Here is a 14191-nt window from a genome sequence, read left to right as displayed (position 1 = left end):
ATTACTTTTTAAACCATTTAACTGATTGTATTAATCGGTCAAAAATTCTTATGGTCAGTTAACGGTTAACCGGTTAAAATGAACATCCCTAGGTGAGACTATTTCCTGTCATATGCTGTCCTTCTGACATCATTACAGACACCCCCAGATTTCAGATTTCACTCAAGCTTACTCCTCATTGAGCTTGTCAAGTGTGAAGTGGACACAAAGTAACCGGTGTATTGTTTTGAGAGGTCAGAGTGTGTGTGTCAGGTGGTATGTGGGGTGTGTTTTGTTTCCATCTTCCTGTGCTGAAGGTTCAGCCGCTCTTGACCGGGTGTGTTGTCAGCTCCTGCTGAGAGTGAGCTTTCACTCTTCCTTTCCCCCGATTTATTCTGCATTTTTTTCTCAGTATTAATAAAAGTACATAATTACACTAAAGTGTGCCTTTTTATGGAAAGTCACTGGTTAGATAAGTTTGCAGTTCTTTTGCATTTAAAAATGTGAGGGCTGGGGAAAATCTCTCACCTTGATAACCTCTGCTGTATTTAAAATAACAAGAGATGCATTGACCAAGACAAAACGTCACTTTCCACATGTGTTTTGCGTAGTTTTGTTATTTACACAATAACAGTGACTATAACTCTGTCCTTCCTTTATTTCTCTCAAGGTTGTGATATTTCAGTGTACACGTTTTTCTTTTTTAACCTGAAGCATGACCCATGTGAATTTTATAAAATAGAAGAAAAAATTCTGCATTTTCAAATACATTTTAAATATGTTTATCACATGCATGGATACTGTAGGTTTCGACAGCATTGCACAAGCTTGCGGCGTAATATATTTGTAGTATGATGACAATCATTTAATAAATCTGTTGTCAACGAAAGAGGTTTTTAATATTTTATTATTATTATTTAATCTTTTATTTTACAGTACAGTAGTATTATATATTATTATAACGATAGTAATATATTTCTTTATTGATGTGTTAATTTTTGTACTTTAAATAATAAAAGAAAAATAATAATAATAATAATAATAATAATAAAAAAAATATTTCATTATTGACGCGTTTCAAAAAGGCGGGGCAGGAAGGAGAAACAATAATGTACAGTATGTGGAAAATAATGTATTTTTTTAACTTTAAACCGCATAAACACATTTCATTACACCAAATACACAAAATAATGTTCTTTTTAGCAGCATCATATGACCCCTTTAAAAAATAAATAAAGGAATAAATGACTGTATGTTGTATTTTCCTTCTTTTTTTTCCTGATCCCATGCCTGTTCTCTGGGGAGATTTTAAATATTGCTCAAATTTTATTTTTTGCATGCAAATACCCTGGTCACTCTTTTCCATATAATGGAATTGAATAAGAACTCAGGCTGTCAAGCTCAAAAATAACAGCAATAAAATTGATCCATATGACGCTTGCACTATAACGATTTGATCTGTTCCTCACTTAAAGCTGTTGACTTTGTAAAACGTGGAATACAGTGCATCAGTCATATAGACCACTTATTTGATTTTTTTTTTTTTGTGTGTGTGTTTCCATTTTGTAGCTTAAACCCTCTAGATTTTATTCTTTGTAATGGCATGGGAAAGAATGACCAGAGATTATTTAAATTTTTCCTTTTGTGTTCCACTAAAGAAAGTGCTATAGGTTTTGGAACGACATGAGTAAATGAAGACAGACTATTCATTTAACCCTATATTGCTTTTTATTTGCCTTCTCTTCATAATCTTTTTGGCTTCCCTTTATCTTTTAGCCACTCTTTCATGTTCTGTCTCTGTCTATTTCATATTTTCCCACATTCAGATGAGTCACTGACACCTACAGTCTCTTTTGTGAGCTCTCTAACTCTCTTGTTCATTCTCTTTTGCTCTCCCTTTAGCTGGGCAGCTGCGTTCATCCCATTTACTGTTTTACGTTCTTCCTTTGTCCATCTCCGCCTGAGTCTCTTTCCTTTCCTTTTGTCCAGCTGCTTTCTGTTTGCAGCCTCTTTGGTCGGTCAGTTTTTCATAATTTCTTTCTTTCCTTCCTTTTGTCATGCTTCTGCCCTTTCTGTCCCTCCTCTCATCTTCTGTCTCTCGGTCCCAGGGGAAAATGAGGCTCATTCTTATGAGACTTTGTATGTTTGCCCATGTAACCACAGATAATATTTGACTAATTACATTGGTTAACCACAGGTGGTCACTTTATTATGTTTTAAAGCCTTATAATGACGGATACGGGATCCTAATGTAACTTTTTACCACAACTGCTAATGGCAGGTGATCTGAATATTTCTTACTGGCCATGATAGTGATTTTTTTTTTTTAATCCACCCAGTGTGTCACTTTCATTCAGGGCTTATAAGTATAATTATAATAATAGTTTAATTTTCAAATTCAAATTAGTTAATAGTAAATTTGTTTTGTTTTTTTACCTTTGGATAATTTCTAGTTTTATTTATTTATTTATTTATTTTTTAATTTCAGTGTTAATTTTTAGTTTTCTTCCCTTTATAAAACATTGCTGATTTAATTTTTTCTTTAGTTTAAAATATTTTGGTTCCTGATAAAGTTATTGGCCGACTGTTTTTAATTTTTATTTATTTTATTTTATTTTGTTTCTTCAGTTTCTTGCATTTGGCACTTGTCAGGCGTTGAATTTGTACCCTTAATGGATGAAAAAAAAGTAAAAGTGATATTTCATATTCTGTTGAATTCCACACGTTGCAGAATAGCGTAAACTGAGCTTCATTTTGAATACAAAGCCTTTCTGATTTACTGGATTTGGCATTGCTGGTCTTTCTGAAATACCACCACGGAACTTGTGCAGTTAATCTTTTCTTTAGACTTCCATGCTGCTAAAGACATCAGTTTTAATGACGTTCTCTCTTTCCCCTCATTACAGAGTCTTCAAGAAGTCCAGCCCCAACTGCAAGGTAAGATTCCCCAGAGTATGTTACGAGGTGGAAGGTGGGCTCTTCAGAGGTCTCAGTGGACCTTTTCCTTCCCTTTTCGGTCTCTCTCTTGCTTCTCCCTAATTTTCTATCCATCTCTCTTAGAGTTTCTCTTCCTGTTCACTTCTTTAAGCTCCTTTTAATTGTGTGTCTTTAAACTCTTTTTTGATTTTGGTTGTTTGTTTGCTTTTGTCTTTTGATTCTTCTTTTGACTATTTCTTTATCAGTACAGTGTTGGTTATCACAGCATTATTTCCTCTATAATCTCTTTCTCTCGGCTTGCATTCGGGCCATTTTCCTCCCTACCTTATCTCTATCCCCTCATCTCATCTCTCGCTTTCATTCTCTATAATGGAAAGCGTGTTGCATGTGGAGGATGTGTGTTTCAACATCACGCCGTCTAGAAGAGTTGTCTTCAGGAAGGGAGTAGATCATCTGGGGGTCAGCGTGGCATGCCTTGGGCTGTTTAAATTGTTTGTGTGCGAGTTCTTTGATAGAGGCACTGCATGCTTTTGTGTAGCAAGTTCTAACTTGTGCTTGCCTCTGATTTTACTCTTTCCAGCTCACAGTATACTTGGGGAAGAGGGACTTTGTGGATCATCTAGACCACGTGGACCCTGTAGGTAAGTCAGATGGGAGTTCCCGCTCGAAACACCTTGGGAGTTTTTGGTTGAACCACTCGACTTCCTTTCATGTCTTAGGCCCAATCCCAATTCTATTTTATACCCCTTCCCCTACCCCTTCCCCTTGTCCCTTGAAACAGAGTGTCAAGGGGTAGGGGTGAAAATATTCCCCTAAGAATTGGGACACCACTACTATGCCGTCACACGTCATCATACGTTGTCTAGCTCCTACAATACACACACCTATGCTGGTGAGCATTAGAGCCTTTAATTATTGTTCTATATTAATGCGCTGCTTACTGACACACACACAAACACACACACACACACATATCGGAGATCGCGCAGCTCACACATCCAGGAGAAAAGAAACTTGTCAACGCTGCCCCACGACTTTTATTAATAACAATTTAAATACTGAATCGAAAAATTATATTTTCCAGCAACGAGAGAATAAAATCGCTGTTTTTTAAGTAAACTCACTCTAAAAAGAGAAACTCACAGACGCGCATTCACGCAACTCTCTTTCTCTCTCTCGAACTCGAACTCGAAATGGCAATATTTGAGAAAAGGGTTTAGAGATTTCTAATTATTGGGGGGACTAGCCCCCCTCAATGTCTACGGTGGTTATCGCCCTGATCAGACATGAACATATGTTGTGGCACTATCGTGCAGTCTGTAATATGACGTTAGTTAGCAGCGATGTTTTGCTAACATTTCTTTGAGTAAAATGACCGTAAATATGAACTCACGATTGAATGTAACATAAATGTTGCCCCTGAAGCCGGTTTACGCTGAGATAATTCATACCCCTTCGTTTGAAGTGTGGTCCCGAAAAATCTTCATTTGAAGGGCTGTCTGGCCCTTCCCCTACCCCTACCCCTCCAACCAAAAGAGAATTGAGACACCCCTACCCCTTTACGTGAACTCGCGAAACGGAGGGGTAGGGGAAAGGGGAAGGGCTAAGGGGTAGAATTGGGATTGGGCCTTAGTAACATCAATTAACTATTGTTGAGGAGTTGTGTCTTTGTGGAGGCAGTTGATGTTGATGGACATAATGCTTTGTGCTTATACATGCTTAACTATGTTATAAAAAAAACTATGATGTTGCTATGAGAGTTTTGGTTCCACCCTTTGGAGGGAACATCTCTCACTCCCTGTTGCATGGCAGCCGGTCACGGGAGATGGCAGTCGGGGAGATATAGACGTTTTTCACTCATTATATTTGTGCGGGGAGATTAGCTCTGTCAGGAGTATTACATATTGTAGTGGTAATCTTGTACAAGCTAATTACAAGATACAAGATAATTGGTATAATGCTGTGTTAATGATCTTAAAATCTTTTGGAGTGCCTTTCTAAACCTACCGTTCAAAAGTTGGAGGTTGGTAAGATTTACTTCTTTGTTTTATTTATTTATTTTTTGTCTGGTTATGCTCACCAATGTTGCATTTGTTTAATCAATAAACAGTAATACTGTGAAATATTATTACAATTTAAAATATCTGATTTCTATTTTTATGTATTTTGAATTGTAATTTATTCCTGTGATGGCAAAGCTGAATTACTTCAGTGTCACATGATCCTTCAGAACTTATTCTAATATGCTGATTTGGTGCTCAAGACACATTTCTTATTATTATCAGTGTTGAAAATAGTTGTGCTGCTTAATATTTTTGCGGAAAACACGTAAATTCTATTTTCATTTTGAAAGTTCAAATGAACAAAATGTATTTGAAATAGAAATCTTTTGTAACTTTAAGTGTCTTTACTGTCACAAATTTAATGTGTCCTTGCTGAATAAAAGTATTAATTTATATTTAAAAAATACTGACATCAAACTTTTGAATGGTAGTAAATATGCAAAATATTTTTAGTTTTTACTTTCTGTGTTCTACGAATCACATCATATTACTTTGCACATATATTTTTTAGTTAATGCTGTTCAAATACTGTGCAGACTGTGGACTCACAGTATATATAAATAAATAAAATGTTTTTTTTAAAGGAAAATTCCTTATTACTAAATTTTAAATTTTTAGTAATATTATTTATTTAAAAAAAAGTTTGACTGAATTAAGGTACTAATTTGACAGCCCCAGTATTATTACACAGTCTGTCTTTTCGCTCTTCTTACTCACTTTAGATGGGGTGCTCTTGATTGACCCAGAATACCTTAAAGACAGAAAAGGTAACACATATTGATTTACTGTATCTCCAGTTTTTTTTGTGCTGCCTGTAATATATATATATATATATTTTTTTACAATAAATAATTTTAATCAAAACAGTTTATTATGTATGTATCACTCTTTTTCTCTTCTCCACTGCTCTTTTTTACCAGTGTTCGTGACCCTGACGTGTGCCTTCCGTTATGGCCGTGAAGATCTGGATGTGCTGGGCCTGTCTTTCCGAAAGGATCTCTTCATTTCCAGTTTCCAGGCATATCCCCCTCTGCCTGAGGAGCGCAAACCTCTCAGTCGCCTACAGGAGAGACTGCTCAAGAAGCTTGGCCAGAACGCATACCCCTTCAACTTCACGGTGACTCTTTACTTTTGCCTTTTCTTTCACTTACACATTTCAATGCTTGTAATGTTCAGCTGTACATATGTGTTTTGAGCCAGTGTATATCTAGAGGGAAGCAGATTTGAATGTAAGACTATTATTGATACTCTTTTACACACCACAGTAAAAATGGAAACTTTACAGACCCAGTGAAATTCACTAAAAACTTTCCTGTGTGACACTATTAGAATTTTATATTCACTTTGTGAGTGACCAGATTGTGACCAAGTTAGTTTGCTAAAGTAATTTTATTTGTTGAACAGATTCCTCAGAACCTTCCCTGCTCAGTGACTTTACAGCCCGGCCCAGAGGACACAGGAAAGGTAATGAGGCTAGGAATGTGCAAAGCTACATCGTTTCAAAATCAACTTAAACTAGTCGACTTTTTAATTAACCAGTGTATCCCTAAGCTACTTGCAGGCACACTTTGTTTAAAATGCCTTTTCTTTCCTTTAAGTGGTCATTTATCCCTGTATTTTGACTTTTAGGCATGCGGAGTTGACTTTGAGGTCAGGGCATTCTGTGCCAAAACTGTGGATGAGAAGACTCACAAACGGTAAAGTGTCGCTCCTTGTGAGTTTCTTTTCTTTTTTCACTGTTTATTTACATTGAGTGGCCAGTTTACTTATCAGGTACAATATATTGGAAATATTTACCGATGCGTTATTGCTTCTTCTTATTATTATTATTTCTTTTTCTTTCTTTCTTTTTTCTAAAGAAATTTGTGACCCTGGACCACAAAACCAGTCTTAAGTCGCTTGGGTATATTTCTATTTTTTATTTTTAATAGCCAAAAAAACATAGTATGGGTCAAAATTATAGATTTTTCTTTTATGCCAAAAATCATTAGGATATTAAGTAAAGATCATGTTCCATGAAGATATTTTGTAAATTTCCTACTGTAAATATATCAAAACTTAATTTTTGATTAGTAATATGCATTGCTAAGAACTTCATTTGGACAACTTTAAAGACTATTTTCTCCATATTTTGATTTTTTTTGCACCCTCAGATTCCAGATTTTCAAATAGCAAAAACCTTATGACTGGTTTTGTGGTCCAGGGTCACATTTATACTTTTTTCAGCAAGGATGTATTAAATTGATCAAAAGTGTCAGGGAAGACTTGCATTTCAAAGAAATGCTGCTTTAAAAGAAAAAAGACTTTCTATTCATCAAAGTATCCTGGAAAAAAAGTATCATGATTTCCAAAGAAATATTAAGCAGCACAACTGTTTTCAACATTGATAATAAAAAAAAAAAAAATCTTGATCATGTGACACTAAAGATTTGCCATCACAGGATTAAATTACATGTTAAAATATCTATAAAATAGAAAGCAGTTATTTTAAATTGTAATAATATTTCACAATAAAGTTTATAGACTTATAGACTTCTTTCTAAAACATTAAAAAATTACAGACCCAAACTTTTGAATGGTAATGTACATCTTTACTCGGATGGAGAAATGTTATGCGTCTTTGCAATGTCAGTACAACAGAATTTGTTTCTAACTGGCCTCTGCTTAACAGGAACTCGGTGCGGTTGGTCATTCGCAAGGTGCAGTACGCTCCAGAGAAGCCTGGTCCACAGCCAATGGTGGAGACCACACGCAGCTTCCTTATGTCTGACCGCTCCCTTCACCTCGAGGCCTCGCTAGATAAAGAGGTGTGAACATGCATCTAGCCACAGGCAGACTTCTTCTATTGATCTCTGCTAATAATTTATTGAATTGTCAAGTATTGATGTCTTTTTACTCAGCTGCTATTGAAGTTGCTCTTTTAGTTTCATTTTTCAGCCAAGTTTAATTTATTGCCTGAGTGTATAAAACAAATAGTGCAAAATAAGTGCTACTAAGTAAAAGCAAATTAAGTTAAATATTAAGCACATTTATTAAAGAGATTGATTTGATTTCCTTCTTCTTTTCAGCTCTACTACCATGGTGAACCTATCAGTGTTAACGTTCATGTCACCAACAACTCCACCAAAACGGTTAAACGAATTAAAATCTCTGGTGAGGTGAACATTTTATTTATTTATTTATTTATTTTTTACTTGTATTTACAGTAAATGCTACAATCATTTACAACTCGCAAGTAAAAACACTGAATGTTTTTCACTGCGTGTTTTATGTTTTTATGTTTTAGAGTTGCATTTAGAAGTGCTAACATCAGCTAGCTTAAATCCTTTCCTCTTCCCCTTTTCCTTTCCTGTTGCTTTTGTCCTGCATCTGTATCTCGTGCACTCACAGATGTTTACTACAGATAAATGTTGTTTACTTCACAAAGATGGTGCCACTGTTTCATAATTCATCTGTGACAGAATTTTAAGTTATCCTAGTAGCTCACAGGTGTGTTTTTTCTGTGCTGAGCTGTGGTTGTAGTTTGTGTCTCAAAAGTCAACATGAAATGAGTGAAACCGGATATTTAATATCTATTGATATTAACTAATTATATTTACTGGATATTGAAAAAATATCAGGTACTCTTCTTTTTAAACGTTTGGGGTCGGTAAGATTTTATTAAGACTCTTATACTTTTATTTGATCATAAATACAGTAAAAACAGTAATATTGTGAAATATTATTACAATTTAAAATAACTGCTTTCTATTTTAATGTTTTAAAATGTAATTTATTCCTGTGATGAAGCTGACTTTTAGCAGTTATACAGCGTCATGCAATCTTTCAGAAATCATTCTAACATGCTGATTTGGTGCTCAAGAAACATTTCTTATAATCAATCTTGAAAACAGTTGATATGCTTAATATTTTTGTGGAACTTGTGATGGAATTTTTTTCTAGTTTAGAAAGTTCAAAAGAACAGCATTTATTTGAAATAGGGATCTTTTGTAACATTTTACGTCATAACTGTCACTTTTGGTCAATTTAATTCCTATTTTATTCAGCAAATAAAAAATAAAAAATCTTGACCCCAAACTTTTAAAACTGTAGTTTATTTCATTTTGATGTCATGTTGACTTCACGGGAACAATGCTTACTGCATGGTACACATGGATGTGTTTTTATCTGTTCTTGTGTTGTTTAGATCTTCTTTTCTCACGTTTTCCCTTGAGGTCCTCTTGTGCTCGTGTGTAGTTTAGTGTGAATGTCAGCTGTCCCGCCTGTGATTTAATTGTATTTGGTTTGTGTAAGCTCCCTCCTGACCCTGGTATCCCTGCTCTCTCCCCACAGTGCGACAGTATGCAGATATCTGTTTGTTCAGCACTGCACAGTACAAATGTCCTGTGGCTCAGGTAGAAGCCGAGTAAGTAGCCCTCTGTTCCACTTTCTCCATCTCTCTCTAGTACTCTGCCCCATCTTCACCTCCCTCATATTCAGTCCTCCGTCATCTTTCCATAAGATCTCTTCTGATTTAAAGGGTCTTGCTTCTGATTTTACCTCAGTCGTCTCTTCTTGCTCAGCCTTTGCTGCTGTAAAGTAGGAGTGTGTTTAATACACATCTCACCAAGGTTTTTGTGTGGTCAGAATAGATTTGTAGCAATTAAAGGGATAGTCCACCCAAAGATGAAAATTATCGTCATTGACTGAACTTGAACCTCTTGTCATTCCAAACCTCTGACTTTCTTCTGTGGAACACAAAAGAGGATATTTTTGAAGAATGACTTCCATTGTATGGTCAAAAATATAATGGAAGTCAAGGGGAACCAAAAGGGTTTTGTCTTCCACTGTAGAAAGAAAGTCGTACGGGTATGGAACCACATGAGGTTGAGTAAATGATGACTGAATTTTTGGGTGGCCTGTCCCTTTAATGTTTAGTGTACATTACCAAGGTGCCTCGAAATATTTTCACCTGTTGAATCAAACTGTTGCTAAAGCTGAAGCCATGCTTGTGAAATCACCTGTTCTGTGGAAACTCCAGTTTATTCTTGTTAAAAAGCTTTGCTCCTTCCCCTCCAAATACCCAAGAGCGACTCTACCCTTGTTAATAGCTTAAAGTTGGACCGGTCTATGGCCTTCTCAGCCTTTCTGTAGTGTTCATTCCGGCTTTTAATAGTAGCATCCCTTTGACGTGACACCAATTGCCTCGATCCCTTCGTCCCTCTGCTGACAGTCCCATGATGGTCCAGTCTCGCCTCATAGTCAGTAGTCTTTTAGTGCTGATAGGACTACGAAGACTGTTTTCTCTCAGTGCTACAGGTTACAGATGTGGTTCTTTACTCCCATGACACCTACAGCAAGTCTGTGGGCCGACATTCATCACGGTGAGTCTCATATCTAACTGTTGGTTTGGCTCCTGTGACCCTGAGCCCATCCCTGGTTGTAGATGATGACTCTTGGACCCCTTTTTTCCAACCTCTCCATGAGATGAGGCATTGTTGCTCCTCTTTTACCCCCCAAAATAAGGACTGTAGCTGTCCTTTTTTGCTTTTTGTATTGTCCGGAGCTGTTCTGTTTTTTGAGGTCAACTGCTAGTTTAGCTTCTAGCTTGATTGACCCGGGTGGTTGCCCTGTATTCAGCTTTTTTGACTTTAACTCAGATAAACAAATGATGTATGGGTAGCATACTAAAGATGCTTGAATATATCTCTTTTCCTATTTATCTGTTGTCTTTTCTTCACCATATGTTCTCCTGATATTTAATCCTAAAGCATTGTTTATGTCCCCATAAACTCCAGTTTACAGTTTGTCAAACTAGTTTGTCTATTCTGAACTCGTCCAAAGCGCTGCCTAATCCAACACATGCAAGATGCTTTATGGGATTGCTATGGATTGGCACACAGACATGTCCTTATGATCTGATAAGGAACACTGAATTAGGTGTCCTTAAATGTCACACGTTTGACAGCTCTAGACTCTGTAAACAGCAGTCTCTGACCAGATTCTTTTATTTAGCCAGAAGACTTTGAGGAGCTTGTCGGTCATTTTGCATGTTCACTTGGCAGCCCTTATATGTGACGCAGAAAGCTTAGTATTATGTGGTTTATTATGTGATTGTGAGTATTGGTTTATTAGTTCTAGAACAGCTACCATCACTTACAGTAGGGATTTTTTTAAAGTTTTGATGCCACAGACCCTCAAATATAATCTTCTTACGAGAGGCAATCTATAGAGTCAAATTTACTGTAGGTTTTTTTTTTTTGTCTTTACTGTTAGTAAGATAAAATACTTTTTGATTTGATCAAGTGATTTCTATTGTTTAGAAATCAGAATGAAAATGTAATAATGTCTGTAAAAAAAAAAAAAGTATATATTTTTTACTTTTCCACAGACCCCATAGCACCCTCTAGTGGTTACCTGGAATAATAGACTACTATGTAGATGAAGTAGATTGAAATCAATCCAAAGTTTCAATATAGATTTTGCCTTGTTTTCTGTACAGTCTCACTATCAGTGTTATTGTAGTATTATTTAAATACTTACAGTATTTGTTAATATTTAAAATTAGCCTTTTATTTGTATACTTTATTTTTCGTTTTAATTATAGATTAATTTTACCTCCATTCACCCCCAAAAATACATTTACCCACAATTTTCACCATATACAATTTTAACCTATTTCTAGTACTGAAGACTAAAAAAAGTTGCACAATATGGTCAATGCTTGTTTTTCTAATATGCATAAGGCACAAGACTCACTCTCTTTTGTTTTTGCCGTGTGCAGTGACCAGATGTCACCCAGCTCCACGTTCTGTAAGGTGTACACACTCACCCCCACACTGAGCAATAACAGAGAGAAGCGGGGTCTGGCTCTGGATGGACAGCTAAAACATGAAGACACCAACTTGGCCTCCAGTACCATGTAAGTGGCCTTCAGCTGACACCCGTTCATCACATGCAAAGGCAAAGCATTTTGAGCTTTAGTACATTTAGAGGTTTTCGTTCTTACAGAGTTAACCCAACCCGTGTGTCCATAAACCCTCGAGCAGAACCTCTCAAACAGCTGGTTTGGTTTTTGTAATCTCTCTTTTTACATTCAGCATGTGTTTCCCTGTGCTTACAGAGTAAAGGATGTGTCCAATAAGGAGGTCCTGGGAATCTTGGTTTCCTACAGAGTTAAAGTCAAGCTCGTGGTGTCTCGTGGAGGGTGAATATGTCATTTGACAAAGAAATAATTCAGACTTGTATATTTGTACAGAACATCATAGCACTGAATCCAAACACTTCTGTTTTGTTAGTGATGTGTCGGTGGAGCTGCCGTTTGTCTTGATGCACCCAAAGCCCTCCGAACAGCCCAACTCTAGACCGCAGTCAGGTACCAGCTCATGTTTATGTCATTATACATTCATTTTATTTTATATAATCTCATTATTGATCATTTTTAAACATATATATTGAAATATCTGATAGCTGATATTTAATTATAGCTTTTTCTGTTTTTTTGTCACAATAAAACAACAGCAACAACTTAAAAACAATGTATTATTATTATACACTTGACCAATATAGAAATATATATTTAATATTTTTTAAATGTCTGATAACTACCTTTTTTCTGCTTTTTGAAACAATATCTCAATAATCATTAGACTACACCAGTAGAACAACAATATAATAATAATAATTAGTAGTAGTAGTAGTATGTTGTTGTTGTATTGGTGTAGTCTGATTATTTAGTGAGATTATTATTATTATTATAAATGGTTTTAAATAATTGATTTTATTATTATTACATTATATTTATGCAAAGTTGTTTTGAGTAACAATGTCAGCATTACATTAAACATGATATATGAATGTGTATATAAAAATATGCATGTTCCGCAAATTAGCATTGTCCATGCTAGCTTTAAACATAATACTAGTAGTATAGTTCAATTTTGAATGACAAGATATTGTCATATCAACTTGATATTACTGAATTATTATGAGCATGTTTTCGCATATGTCTTGTATGATGAGTTTTGATAATGTTGGTGTAGTTTTGATTTAACTTTGGAAATTATGTTTTGCATGCTTTTCCTTTTGCACAGATTGCCTAATTCTTTTCTAATCCCTGTCGTCCACAGCTGTGCCAGAGTCAGATGTCCCTGTGGACGCCAACCTCATAGAGTTTGAAACAAAGTGAGTTGGCTGTGTGTCTCATTCACAGAGTGAAACTCGTTTGTGTGTTTGTTTGTGTAACATAACTCTCGTTTCTTTTTGTCTTCAGTAATTTCTCACAGGATGATGACTTTGTGTTTGAGGACTTTGCCAGGCTCAGGCTGAAGGGAATGAAAGATGAAGAGGACGATCACTTCTGCTAACGGCCCCTTCACACACACATGACACCGTGTGAAGGGCGACAGGGGTGGGGTGTCAACCTGCCAGTACTCTCATACCTCTGCTCCACTGGGCCCATCTGATAGAGTGGAGCACTTACTGATATTTTCAGAGCCTCCTTTCTTTCCTTCACTCCTTCTTTGACTTTTGGCTCCCTTTCACACCATTTTAGCATCTGTGAGGTGGTCTTTTAATTGACCTCCTGTTTCTCTGGTCACATGAACCACTTCACTGGGATGCTTATTTGTTGGATAAAAAGATTGAGAGAGAGAAGGAAACAGAGGGAGAAACTGATGTTAGATGGGTCATCTAAACATCAATGCATTGTTGGTGGGCAAAGGGTCCATTGATTCAGGGGTGATTTATTTTTTTATTTTTTTTCATTCTTTCTTTACCTTTTTGATTTCTTGTCATCATATTCCCACTTATATATCAAGTGGGCATTAATAGCTATGTAATTATGATATATGTTCTATGCTATTTCATTGTACAGTACAGTACATACACTGTTCACAAACACCATAGGGAAATTGAGTTTGGTGTTAATTTTATTCCACTTTCCTAGACCCGTAATCCAATCCATCCATACTTGCTTAGCAACTTTAGGCCCGGTTTCACAGACAGAGCTCTGTATGTGCCACACACACAATGTAATTCCTCATTATTTGTGCCTGCCAAACTTTATTTGCCAAAATGTGATGATTTATAATGTTGCTTGAAAGTTAAGCTCAGTTCGTTTGAAAATCACGTTCATTCCATATTTTAGTTCACAGAAACTGTTGATGTAACCATTGGACTGCCAGAAATATTTTGATGGTTATTTTAAAATCACATTTATAGCATGATTTCCA

General features: G+C 35.9%; 1 protein-coding gene across 1 annotated transcript in view; it reads left to right on the top strand.

Annotated features, from left to right (window-relative positions):
- LOC107749796 (arrestin red cell-like) overlaps positions 1–13971 on the top strand; it is a 40854-nt gene extending 26883 nt beyond the window's left edge. The window contains exons 2-15 of the mRNA XM_016564974.1: positions 2886–2916; positions 3497–3557; positions 5702–5746; positions 5900–6096; positions 6384–6443; positions 6609–6676; positions 7651–7786; positions 8048–8132; positions 9312–9384; positions 11743–11880; positions 12082–12165; positions 12257–12333; positions 13088–13142; positions 13231–13971. Of these exons, the coding sequence (XP_016420460.1) occupies positions 2886–2916; positions 3497–3557; positions 5702–5746; positions 5900–6096; positions 6384–6443; positions 6609–6676; positions 7651–7786; positions 8048–8132; positions 9312–9384; positions 11743–11880; positions 12082–12165; positions 12257–12333; positions 13088–13142; positions 13231–13324 (1204 nt within the window). The 3' untranslated portion in view covers positions 13325–13971. The remainder of the gene's footprint in view (positions 1–2885; positions 2917–3496; positions 3558–5701; positions 5747–5899; positions 6097–6383; positions 6444–6608; positions 6677–7650; positions 7787–8047; positions 8133–9311; positions 9385–11742; positions 11881–12081; positions 12166–12256; positions 12334–13087; positions 13143–13230) is intronic.
- Positions 13972–14191: the final 220 nt, after the last annotated feature.

This window comes from Sinocyclocheilus rhinocerous, unplaced genomic scaffold, assembly GCF_001515625.1.
Source record: "Sinocyclocheilus rhinocerous isolate Xijiao unplaced genomic scaffold, SAMN03320098_v1.1 scaffold1131, whole genome shotgun sequence".
In the NCBI taxonomy this organism is placed as follows: domain Eukaryota; kingdom Metazoa; phylum Chordata; class Actinopteri; order Cypriniformes; family Cyprinidae; genus Sinocyclocheilus; species Sinocyclocheilus rhinocerous.
Note: the sequence above shows the minus strand (reverse complement) of the source record. Positions and strands in the feature narration are given on the sequence as shown.